This window comes from Cygnus olor, chromosome 2 (genome assembly GCF_009769625.2).
Source record: "Cygnus olor isolate bCygOlo1 chromosome 2, bCygOlo1.pri.v2, whole genome shotgun sequence".
In the NCBI taxonomy this organism is placed as follows: Eukaryota; Metazoa; Chordata; class Aves; order Anseriformes; family Anatidae; genus Cygnus; species Cygnus olor.
Window position 1 is genome coordinate 24,279,278 of NC_049170.1, and position 13,126 is coordinate 24,292,403.

The window sequence follows — 13,126 nt, forward strand, 5'->3', positions numbered from 1 at the left end:
ATACTGACAGAGTTGAAAACTCTGCATGCATTATCCATGCCTTTTTTTCCTGTTTTCCCTCCAGTCTTCACTTTACCCTCCTTGGTCCCCTCTCTGCCCTGCTGTAGCAGCCTGGAAGAGGAAGGCTGCCTCATTGTGATGCCTAGCACTGTCCACAGCTGGGCAGTGATAGAGAGGAGAACTAGGAGAAAAATGATGTCAAAAGCTGGTGGTTAAGAATGGATGGCGGTATGAGAATTGCAGGAAGAGAAAGATTACCATTAAAACAATAGGTCTGGAAGAATGTAAATTATAGAAGCCATTCAAAGAAGCACTAGGTTAATTGGAGGACGGAAAGAGTCAGTCACCTCAGCCGGGAGCCTGTGGGATTGTGTTGGGGATTCTTCTTGGACAGGGGTAGCAATTCCCAGCCTTTTTGTCATTAGCAGTGATAAAGAGTGAGAGGGGAGCAGAAATGAAGCAAGGGACTTGGAAACATGTTCATCCAAGAACAGGTTTGGGTTTGTTATTTTGGGGGAACTGTCAAAGAAGTTTTATTGCTAACATGGTCCCCTCTATAGCTGACATTTGATTCCAGACTTGTTGGCTCAAAATTCTTTTGCTTCTGCCAAATGTCTGAATGTTTAAGTGTGCTCAGGGAGGATGGATTCTTCGGGAGATTTTAGCTGTTAAAGTGCAGCTTTGAAGTAGAATTTTCCACTGACCAGATATAAAATTTGACAGACTGGACAGATTTTCAGGAAACAAGAAAAAGCATGTCCTTGACCTGAAGTGTAACTTTTGAAGGCCGCCTTTCAATGCATGAGATCTGAGAACTGTTTGAAGAAAAGGTCACCATCATTAAAGAGCGCTTTTGTTCTCGAGTCCTTTCTTGGAAAAGACTGACCTGTTTTGGCTGGAACAAACTGTTAGACACAAACTGTAAAAGATCAGGTCATTTGATTAAAGTTTGGCAAGGTAATAGTGTTGTCTTACAGGTACTGGGTACTTTAAGAGGCAGTGCTATCAGTTTTGCTACTGTCATCGTTAATTACTATGATTCTATAAAAAAGAATCTTATCTGGAAAAGCAAACAGTAAATTGCCATAATTATAATTGATGCATGACACAACAGGATGGAAGAACTGAGTACGTTTTCAAGAGGACTGGGAAGCGATGTTTTATATCTGCATGTAGTAGACAGACAAGCTGTTGGTTGTTGAGTTGGCCTTTTAAAAAAGATATGTAATTTCTTACCACCTGTGGTGTTAATGGGTTACTCTGGCAGATTTCTTAATGTATTTTCTCACATTTCTTGGGTGTGTTTTAATTATGTGGTTGCTCAGAATGACTTCCAATATGTATATAGATCCATAGTTTGGTTGGTATCATGCATCCATGTAAGTAAATCAGAATCTACACTTGAAAATTATGGGAATGTTTTTGGCAAAAGAAGGAGGGTAGAAATGTCTAGCTTACCTCGTCTAGGTCTTGTTAGCATCACTTAAATTTCTCATCACCCTGTCACTATCAGCTGTGGCTGTCAGCTTTATGAAGCTGAGACATTCCTTCAGCCCTTCTTTTCTGTTCTAACACCTCTCTTGCTTCCTCTGAGGGCCAGCTGCTTTTTAAAGTAACATGCAGTGCTTACCAGCTCTTGCTTAAAGGGATTTTATGTCCTTTAAAAAGTTTAACATTGTCCACAAGGTTTTAAATGTAAATTTGTGAAATTTGCAGTCTTCCTGGTTTAGATTCAGTTGTATTCCAGGGTGAATAAAACAAAAGTCCTGTGGGTCTGTTTATGGTTTTCTGTTTTTTTCCAATCGCTTATACCTTAAATTCAATTTAAATTGATGATGGATGCTGTGAATTGCAAGAGTAAATGACAATTAAAGTGAGAGAGAATATCCAGAACAAAGACTGAAGGAGAACAGCACATCAATTCTTTGTAAGCTGATGTGTCCTTTAGATGTGAAAAGAATGCTTAAGTCGTATTTTCAGATGATATGATTCCTAAGTTGATGACCACCAGTGTTGGCACCAAAGTGCTTTGCTGTTGGTGGTACAGCATCCTAGTAGTTTCTGTAGTAGTTTCTGATACAGCCTCGGTGTGTTCTATTTCCTGTCCTTAAAAAATATTTCTAATTGTTCCAGATATTATTCATATTGTAATTATGCTTAAAAGTCCCATAGTTCATTATTTTGAGTTGCTTTTTATTGTAAGTTATGCTGACTGGATTTCATTCACTATATCAGGAAATCCTTGTTCGTTTCCTGTACCCACTCTATGTCATTCTCCTTTCAGTTGCAGAACAGTATGCCTTATCTTCACTGTGACTGATTCTTTTTGCTAAAATATTTGTAAAAATAAGTATTTGCTAGCTTCTTACCGAGTCTGCCTTTCTTTAATCTTTAAATCGTCCCACAAGAGACAAAATAATGCCATGTTCGTTCCAGTGTAATTTTCCAGCTGTAAGTGAAGAGGCATGTTGAGCCTCACCCACCCAGAAAAAGAAAATTGACATGATCCTTTAAAGTCTCTCTTTTCGAAAAATTGTAAGACATATGCCAGTAGCCTTTTTTTCCTGCAGCCTAAAGTGTATGCTGACAAAAGGAATTCTTTCTTCTTTTTGTGCCGTGTTTTTGCTGGAGGAAATGCCCCACTGAGAAATATAGCAAAAGCATTTTTTTTTTTAACAAATAGTTTCTCTGTAGCATTCCTCATTTGTTAGTAGTGGATAAAATATGCTGGTGGGCAACTTGGTTTCACGTTAATGCAATTAAATACTTTCTTAGGACTCCTTCCTATCTTCTATGTACAAAAAAATAATAATAAAAAATCATTCATTGGGGGTATATGCAGTTAAGTGATTTCTTGTACTCTTCATTGGGAAGAATGAGTAACAAAGCTCACACTGACTTCAGCAGTGCAAGGATTTCAGTACTGGTACTCAGTTAATTAGAATGTGTAATACTAAAATTGCAGGTGTATTGTACAGCAGCAGATCTTTGTAACAACTACAAAGTCAATCATTCAGAAGTTGTAGGAATAAAGTTTATCTGTGAAAACTTAATTTGGTCCCTCTCCCTCTGTTTGTACAGCACTATTCTTTAATTACACAATAGCACCATATTTGCTCCTGCTGTGTGATCTCTGTCTGTGTCAGATGATGAACGATTAATTTAATTGTGTTCTTGATGTGTGGCTCTAGCTACATGCACCTACTGTGCATTACTAAAACACAGATGGTTTTGTGATTTTCTAGACCACTTATCACTGTACTCTGACTAGTTAGCAAATATTTGTTCATCTTCCCAGCACCCTGTTTGTTGAGAGTTCTTTTAAATGATGATTTTGAGATGTTCACTGACTTTCAAAGTACTTGCATAGCATTGCTTAATATCAGCATACAGAGTTGCTTGGCATTCTGTAGTAAATGCCTGCGCTTTTTGGTACTGATAATCATGAATGAAGATCTGAAGTTGACATGTCCAAAAAATAAGGACCATGGTGATGGTCTCAGCTTTAGTGACTTAATGTGATGCTCAGCCAAAGGCAAAGGTAAAGGTCAGGATGATTTTGTTCTGATTTGATCTATGTGGACTTTTAAGCTTCTCTAGTGGATGGACAAGGTCCTACAGAGAACACTGGGCCTTCCACTGAAGCTGGACATGTTGCCGGATCAACTTCACACTTGATCCTGTATGTGGGAGGAAAAAATAAATAAAAGAAAAAAAGAAAAGGAGCTGAGAACAATTAGTGGCTTTAGGTGACCTTGTTTGAGCAGGGGATTTGGACCAGATGACTTCCAAAGGTCTCTTCCAACCTCCAACCATTCTGTGATTCTGTACAAGCCCACAAATCAGTCACTGCAGGATAAATTAGACTTTGAACCTAAAGTTGTCAAAGTGCAAGTTAAATACAAGATAGCTAACGAAGCAGCTGTCTGCTGAAAGCTCCTACTCTAGCTTATCTCATAGTAGCCAGTATGTAGAAGCCACAATATACGTATTTTTTCTTAGCTTGGCATGGCTTATTTTAATTCAGATTTCTGTTTATGTAATTTTCTAACCGTTTGAAAAAGCAAGTGGAAATCCATGTTCCATTTTGTGATGTTGTGTCTATACTCCCATTTCATATAGCATTTTTGAAAGCTATAGATGTTGTACACACGTGTCCTGTTTGAACTGAAACAACAGCTGGTAGCTGTGATAGGTTGATGCTATCTGTTGCCTGAAATTAGATGGAAATGAAGAAAGCTGTCAGGTGTTTTCATTGATTCCTGCTGAAAACTGCAGGTTGGTGATCTATGGGAATCTTGAGTTCTGATATGGGCTTAAGTGGAGAATATGTGTTAGTGTCTGCACAGTCTTGTTTACTTCCCCCTAAGCATTAATGCTCATCCATCCCATGCTCTATGCTCTGTAACTTTTTGGACCTGTGTATGCACTCTCCCTTTCATTTGCCTGCACAGGCTGTTCAGTTTTCCTCTGGCTTTTGTTTCTCTGTACACTGCAGTCCTAGCTTCCACTGTGGATTATAACCCTTCGAGCAGCCTCCCCTTTCTGTCTTCCTTGTTCCTGTTACTCTGCTGGTTCTCAGCTCCAGTGTCATTGCTGAGGTACTCTGGGTCTCCTGGCTGTGTGTCCCAGTATCACCCCCTGTCATTCGCAGTCCATCTCTCTGAGTCCAGGTAGCCTGTCTTCTCTCCCTGAACAATCAAGGGTCTTTTCCAAAATCTCACTTCTCCTTCTCCCACAGTCTTGCTCTTAACATTTTCGTGTGTGTTCATATCAGGCCATTGCATAGTTGAATGCTGTCAGCTGCACAGCATACAGAGGAAGTACCTAGAGTCAGTCTGACCCAAGGAGTAGATTTCAAAAGCTTATAACTAGGCCAATTTTAGAGTGTTTTCATGGAGATGCCAAAATGTGTATTTCTCTTTTAAAAGCCAAAGTATTTCCAATTTTCAAGTATTGACTCCATTAGAGGCTCCCCGCGCCTCCCCCCCCCACCCCCCCACCCCCCCCCCACCCCCCCCCCCCGGAACTGTTTACATTGAAAACTTCCAAAGAAATTATACTGAAGTATTGATTTTTGTATGAAATCTTTCTGAAATTCAGCAAGATACCAAGGCTAATAACAATAGCTTATAATAAAACAGTGATAGTTTTTTAGTAGGTCGTGCTTCTAGAGCAGTCATGGTATGTGTGTATAAAAAGGCAATAGACGCTTGCTCTCCCATGCTTGCCTACATTGTGGCGTTGTTTTCTGTATACACTGACACATTTTTGGTTTACACAGTTTCCTCCTCTTGAATACTGAAATGGACAGCAAAGGCAAGATATGACTGGCTCCGCCAAGATAGGAGTAGCATATTACAGTCTTTTTCCATAGTCTGGCTTTAATAGGATAATGTCTCATTATTTTTAACCTCCATCTGCACTTGTGTTTAAAGAACATCGGGAACAATATACAATGCATAAATTTGTATCTAGAAAATAATGAAAGAGACATTCATTTCATATGGCAGCAGTCTACTGTGTATCTGTTAGAATAATGTTTTGTCGTGCTTTTCTGAGCTTATTTGATCAGCCTTTCCAACGCATCATTACAGGTCAATAGGCAAAGAGGCTTCATCACATTTGTGACTTGCCGTTTACTTAGGGGACTACAGCTGTAGTGAGAAGAACCTCTAAAGGCGCCTCTGTTGTTATACATGCTCTTTTTCTGTATTTCTTGTTTAAATAATATACTGCACTTTCAAGTAGGCAGCAAGTTGAAATTTCACAAATAAAATGTACTAGGATAAAAGTTCAGCCCACTCATGTGTCAGACTGAATTTCAGCCTGAAGAGGTAGATGCAGCTAATGTGATCCAAGTAGACCAAACTGTCTTTATTTTTTTTAACCTAATGAAAACTAGAAGAAAGGAATAAGGGACATTTGTTAAACCTGGCAGAGACTGTCATGAGGTTGGAACTGGCTATAAAGAAGGTAATTCACCTAAGCCTACTTCATAACCAGTTGGAAAAATTTGTTGCTTATTTTCTTGCTCTTCCTGTAGCTCACAGGTTCTTTTGAAATTTGTTAAGAAATTTCTTCCTAGAAATCTTTCAAAGTAGAACTGTGATCTGTATATCTTTATTGCATTGTGCTCATGTGGAAGCTGTCTAATTCTGTGCATTTATTGGTGTGCAGCTCTGAAATCAATTACTTGGGATTACAACTAATGATCACTTTGCAGAATGTATCCTGTGGTGAGCAGATGGGTAGTCTGCGGTCATTGTGGTCTTAGCTGGGATGTACAGTTTCACTGAATTGAATTTTGTCATATCACGGTTGTAGGAAAATACATCTATTAGCTCTTAGTAAATTATTTCAGATGGGTGAACTGGAAAATAGCAAAGCGTAGATTTGGGGACTGCATTTCTGAGGAGGAAATTTCAGCACGTTTATTGCTGCAAAACCAGCAAAGACTGACGAATTCCTGTCCTTGTGCTATAATTTAAAGTAACTTTTTGCACACAAAATGTCCCTTTGTGTGGGAAGTGGATAAGAAGCATAAGGGACATTGTGCTTCTAGGCCAAATTAAAAAAAAAAAAAACTGTAAAAAATGTGTAGATGGAAACATAAGTTACTGGGAAGGGAAGCAAACTTCTATAGTTTGTGCAGTAAGGCACATTTGGGTATATTTGTTCTGAAGACTTGATGAGCAAAAAGCTACAAATGTTTTCTCACTAAAAATGTCTTTCCAGGAGAGCTCAGAATTAAGAGACTGAACCCAACTGTTTTTGAGAAGTTGGCACTCTGTCAGAGAGCACCGTTGTGTCTGCAGAATGTGACAAGCCACAGAATTTTGCAGCTATCTTGTTTGGCTCTGAAACACAACAAATTACTTGCTCTCACAAATTTGTATTATTGACTAGAACCTGCATGATATGGTGCCTCAGAAATTAAACAGGGCAGCAAAGATGCCATGTTATGTAAACAACACTAGATAGGAGCAAACTGCCATGATGTGCTGTCTTCAAGAGTAAAACTCTCCTAATGAGAAATGTCCCCCTAGAGTAATAATGAGGCTAGAGAGAAGGGTGAGCAGTGCGTGTGAGAAGTAGCACGGGAGTTGGCCAACGTGGTGAGCACTGCTGCATGGTTGCCCCATAGGACACCACAACTACTATATACGAGCAAAGCAGGCATTTTCATGGTTATACTTTTTGGAAGAATAGTGTATCACAGCGTCTCGATATAATAGGTAATCTGACAGAATATCAGCAGTATTTGTACATGAAGGTAAATATGAGCAACATGAGAGTTGAGCTCTTCTCTTACTGCTGAGAAAAGTTTTAAGGCCACTGAAATACCAGACGATGTGGAAATATTGAGAGATTCTTTTATCTAGGGTTACAGTGGAGACTTGTGATTTTTCTCAGAGTGAGAACAAGATGATAGCCAGGAATTGCAAGAATGAATTAATTGTGCTAGGATGATCGAAATACCATAATTAACGTTCTAGCTCTCCGTACTCCCCATGTCTGAAAGTACCATCTTTGTTAGTGTCACTGGTGAAATGTTCTTCTTCCTGCATGAGGCTTGGAAGTTGTTAGTAATAGCTGCTTCTGTTGATTTTGGCATACAGCTTTGAAATGTTACATTATGGGCATGCTGGAGTAGCATTTTTCAAAGAGAGCTGTTCTGATCCTTGCCTGCTCTCCAAACCTTCTAGAGGTAAGTCAGGACTAATCTAAATGCTGCAAAGTTTTGTTAATGGAGTGCCAGGCTTGAGCTGATGCTCTAACCCCTGCAGGGAGCAAAGCACTGATTTACTGATGCTACTCAGGTTTTGGATAAGAGTTGGCTGCTGTCCATCTGGATTGGCTTGCTCATGGAGGGAGCATACTTTAGGAACCAGATCATCTGGGAACAGCAAAAAGCTCCTTGACCAACACAGGCAATAAGGCAGCGTGCCAGGAGTTCATAATAGATGAGAGCATCCCCTTGTTGGAGGATAAATCAGTGATGGTTATTCAGGCAATACAGTGTGTTTCCTTTAGGTATGCAAATACGATTATTAGCCCTTGATGAAGAAGTGCTGAGTGTTGGTACTTTTAGCGGCTCAGGTCATGAACTTCTGTACAAGTTTCAGAAACGATCATCTTGGATGTCATTAATTATTGAAGTATGTCGCTAATTACGCTGCCCTGTTCTTTATTGCCTGAATTTGCTGTAAGAGAATATACAAAAATGTGTGACCTGTCCATTCAAACGCATACAATGTTTTGTCCAAAGTGTTTTAATAAAGCATTTTAGCATCATGTGCTACTGTGCTTCCTCAAAACTCTTCGGGGAAATGAATTAAAAATGTTGCCATCTGTTTATCTTACATTTAATACAGAAGGTAGAAAACGAATGCCAGCAGTATTGAAGTAGCATTATATAATTCTGTTTTTAAGAATATGAGGTAAGGATACGGAGAATACTAGTATATTGTTCCCACATTTGTGATTTGTAATGCTTCTCCACCAATGTTTTACTCTTTCTATCTTAAAAGTAAACATCTTTGTGTGAAATTCTGTGGGTGATAACCACTGGATTGAGCTGGCAGTCTGCGGGAGAATGTTTTGTTCCAGGAGTAACGTCAGGCACAGCAGCACCTGACTTCTCATGCAGCTCCAGTGGCAGCTGCACTGGTAGCTTCAAAGTTGAGGTCAGATTTGTCTCAGAGTGATGCCGATAGATTCCCTGGACTGCGTTTCATTCTCTTCAATGTGACTTTCTGGGTTTTGTCTTTGAGTTAGTGGAGTTTATCTGAAGTTCTATCCCTTTCCAGCAAAAAGTTGCCCAATCAAGTATTGTATTAGACATTTGTTCTGAAATAGGATGTTTCTGAAAAAAACACCAAAGAATCTTCAGTTGATATTCCATTTTGTTTTTAAAGTATTCCATGGAAAAAGAAACAGCTTTCTTATTTCAGATGGATTTATTTATTTTATTCTTTATTTCTTTTTCCTTTTTTAAGCAACAAGTCAGCATTTTCACGAAGACAGCTGATCGTACCAGTAGTAATGCTGATAGATGTGCACATGAGGATAATTCTGTTACTGCCACCAGTTACACCCGACTTGTCATAATGGAAATTTACAGTGAAATTGCTATTGCTGTCACGTTGTAAACTTAGTGCAATTAACAAGATTTTGCTTTCTATATTGTATTATTTACTGTATGTTGCTTGGACTAAGGGAGAAGTCAGAAATCTCAACCCGCAGGTGATGTTTGGTAGTTCTTGTGGTATATAGTAGATATTGAATACTGAGGCTATAAAAGGAGAGAATTGGTTATTAGAGAAGATAAATAAGAGGCAAAATAGGGGGAGGGGACTGAATAGGAAAGAATATTTGCAAAGGCCTCAGGGTAGGCTGCTTTCAGTGTACTGTTTAAGCTTTAATGACCCATATACAGATCTTAGTAACATAGTAATGGCCAGCTAGAGGAATTAGAGGCCTGAGGTGATGGACTGAGCAGGAAAAGCTGACAGAGGTCATAAATATTATTATGGTATGGTTTGACAAGCTCTGCTAGGACACAGCTTTGTATACAGCAATCTATCTGCACGTAGGGTCATTTGACAACAAGATTTGAAGAAAGAATTGGTAAAGGCTCAGTTACTGTAAGTGAACTCTGCTCAGGGTTCCCCTGATTAAAAGTCTTCGTTTCTGATAGAGGGTTTCTGTATCTGTATCCATACCTCTTTCAGTAGCACTTTTTCACAGTTGTCATTAAAAAAAAATAATAATTCAAATCTCTCTGAGCTTTTGCTCCAAGAAAATCTCCAAATCGTAATGTGAGGATCATGTGAAAATTGCATGTCTTTTTCTTGGGGGTTGGGGAGAGCTTCTACTGTATTTGTGGAATGCTAATAATGACTAAGGATGTACTGATCAAGTGTTTAAAAATGACAATAATAATTGCAACAGGAAATTTACAGCTCAGTAGCAACATATTCAGAGCACAGGAAAGATTCCTTTGTGCTGAGCTGTGGAGTGCAGCCCAAAGCAAGCTTATTTGGAGCATTTCTGCTCACATCTTCAGCCAGGCTGAAGAGTTGCCTCATTTCTGGTCATGGAGTTCACTTGCAGGTTTGGAAATCTGTGATTAGGATATTGCTTTGAATCTGCTATGTGCCTTTTTTTTTTCTCTTTTCCTTTGCCCTTTGCTATCTACTTTCTGCCTAGTGTAAACTCCCTTTGGATTTTTGCTTGTAAAGAAACACTGATCAAGTCAAATCTGTGTTGCTATTGTGTTGCTTCCTCAAGTGGTATCAGCTTGTCAGATCTCTTAAAAAACGTTATGAGATATGATATGTACTTACCCTAATTCAAAGCTAGATGACCCCTGGGGTTACCTCAGTCTGATGGAGCACCTTCAATAGAATACCAAAGAGTAATTGTGTTGTGGAAGCTCCTTAACTTCCATTTTGCACATTAGTGGAGAGAGACACGCTGTCTTAGAGGTTGGGGGTGCCATTTGGTATTCATTATTTTCTTTGACAAAAGAAGAAGGGTGACAGAAGAAAGTTCCATGTTATTCACTTCTGAAATATGCCACTCATTTGCATGTCTTTGTATCTATTATTTACTTTGCTGTTGTGACTGATAGTCCTGCTCAGATATATGCAGGAGGTGACAAGGCACCAGTGGGGGGAATGACGTTTGTAACAGCACATGGCTTTTCAGCATATATTGCTGAAATATTCCATACCTGTGGAACATTAATATTATGGTATTAACATTAAATATGCATTCTGATGCAAGAGAAATTTAGTGAAGGAGATCATCTAGAAATTCACCAGGTAAATCTTTACTTGCCAGTAGGTTGAAAACATGAGCTGATGCTATTAAAGAAAAAATATATGCTCAGAAAACACCATTTATTTATTCTCGTGAGCTAATAGAAGTGATTCAATCAAACTGTGTTTTATGAGAAAGGGAAATTACTGCTTAAAATGACATTCATAGGATAGATTTAGAATTCGGTTAGAAGTCAGCTTCATTGTGTTAGGATGTTTTGAAAAAAGAAACACACGTGACTTTTATTTGAGACAAAAGCATAATATTTGAGTATAGAAGCAAACTTGGTGTTTGGTTGATCAGAAGTAAATGACTGATTCACCTAGAGGGGGCTGCTAAGGAAGGCGTCAGTAGCCACAGCTCATTTTTGCCTCTAGGGCAGGCTGCGTTTAACCAGCAAGATGGAGAAAACAACACTGAATAGGAACACATGATTTTCAAATGCACTGAATAGAAGCCCATATACGTAGAAGATGAAATACAACTCTTGGTTGTCAGGTTGTGAAACCCAGGTGTCAAATAATCATCCAAGTCACCAAAAAAAAAAAAAAAAGACAATTAAAGTAAAACATTTTGATCCTTTTTAAGATAATATGTATGTTTTGCTTTACAGCTTCTCTTTTGAAAGGACTGAAACATGCAAACATTGTGCTGCTTCATGACATCATTCACACCAAGGAGACCTTGACACTTGTATTTGAATATGTGGTGAGTAAAGTAACTAATATTCTGTATATGTTCCAGATTGCATTGAATTCTATGGAAAGCTCACCTTACCATCAGTGATCTATGGATCAGGCCAAAACAACCCTGTACTTTCTTTAGGAGAGTGGAAGCTATGTGAGATGAGGCTTTATAATGGAGTGTGCTAAAAGTAGAAGGCAGGCTGGACTAGACCAGAGTCAGAGCTGGAGAAGTGGCTGCTAGGGCTCTGTAGGGACCTTCACGTTGGTTCATTCCTCTGCTTCCTAGGTAGTTTCTTTATTAGAACATTTTCTTTACAGATGTAGTATGGACAATTTAAAATAGGTGAGGATAATGTAGGTAAGAAGAAAAAATTAAAATTCTTAACAGGTAGATCCTTTATCAGAAGCATGTGACAAATTTAAATGGCTTTTGTTGTGACTGGCTTATGCGTGGTGTCTCTTTATAAGCAATGAAAGTAAAAAAAAAAAAGTCTGACACGCAATTCAGAATTTTGGATTTTTTTTTTTTTTGCCATGACTCATTATTTTAGCTACTAATTAAAACTTCAATTTACACAGTGTACAGCATAACGATCTAATTGTGTTCAGAATATTACTTTGCAAAATCTTGGGCTTGAACTCCTAATTAATCTTTTTAGTTTTCCTAAGACAAACATATGGTATTTATGTAGAAGTACTTCAGCATTTATCTGTGGAATTATGCAATATAGTATCACAATCAACCTCCCAGTTTTCACAGATGGGTCCAAGAACATGTAATTTAAAAGAAACAAATGGCTTTAGAGAAGGTTGGCTTTTCAGTGTAATATCTGTTATTGTTTTGCAGTCAGTAAGGCTCCGCATTTATAAAAGTAAAGCATTTACTAGTTTGGTTTTTAAAATAGGAAATATTCTATTTACTCTTAGCATGTCCCTACTTCAGACAGATGGATTTTTTTTTTTTTTGAGTGTGTTTCTTGAGAGCATGCCTAAATTTTTACATGATAGTGCACAGAACTTCTTGTCTGGAGAATCCATTCAGCCTGTCTACTTACATAGAAATACTACATTTTAATAATGTGGGTATTCAGCGACAGGAGCCTGCAGAGCAGTTGCATGCATTACATACGTTTTACTTCAGGTACAGGGACATTATGCAAATCTAATTCTTTTTCTTAAAATAAGTGATTCCTCTGCCTCTATTTATAAACTGAATTAGCATAGGAAAAGCTTTCATATCTAATTTTATTTAACAGTCAGTGTAGACTTATTTGCAGAACTTTACATGAATACAATTTGCATTTCTTTTTATCATTGACTGTATTAGTTGCATTCATCAGAAGTCATCGAGAAATGAGATATATGGAACATGTTACTCCTCAAAATAGATGTTTTTGCCTGTTATCATAATGCCAAATTCCTGAATTTTTCATGCAGTAACAGTGTGTATAAACGTTTAACTCCCAACCATGCGTTGTTATGTTGCAATCTTTGATCAGCGTGGACACACACTGAACCTCTTTCAGCAGTTATTTCTTTTGAATTCACTTAGGTCTTTGTTTTTTAAACATAGTGCTTTTGGGATCAACCCTTCTGGTGCTGCACCTTTT

The 13,126-nt window shown here is 38.3% G+C and overlaps 1 protein-coding gene across 10 annotated transcripts in view; it reads left to right on the forward strand.

Annotated features, from left to right (window-relative positions):
* CDK14 (cyclin dependent kinase 14) overlaps positions 1-13,126 on the forward strand; it is a 327,735-nt gene that overhangs the window by 124,641 nt on the left and 189,968 nt on the right. For all 10 annotated transcript variants that reach the window (XM_040545762.1, XM_040545765.1, XM_040545764.1 and 7 more), the window contains one exon: positions 11,444-11,538. In XM_040545762.1, the coding sequence (XP_040401696.1) occupies positions 11,444-11,538 (95 nt within the window). The remainder of the gene's footprint in view (positions 1-11,443; positions 11,539-13,126) is intronic.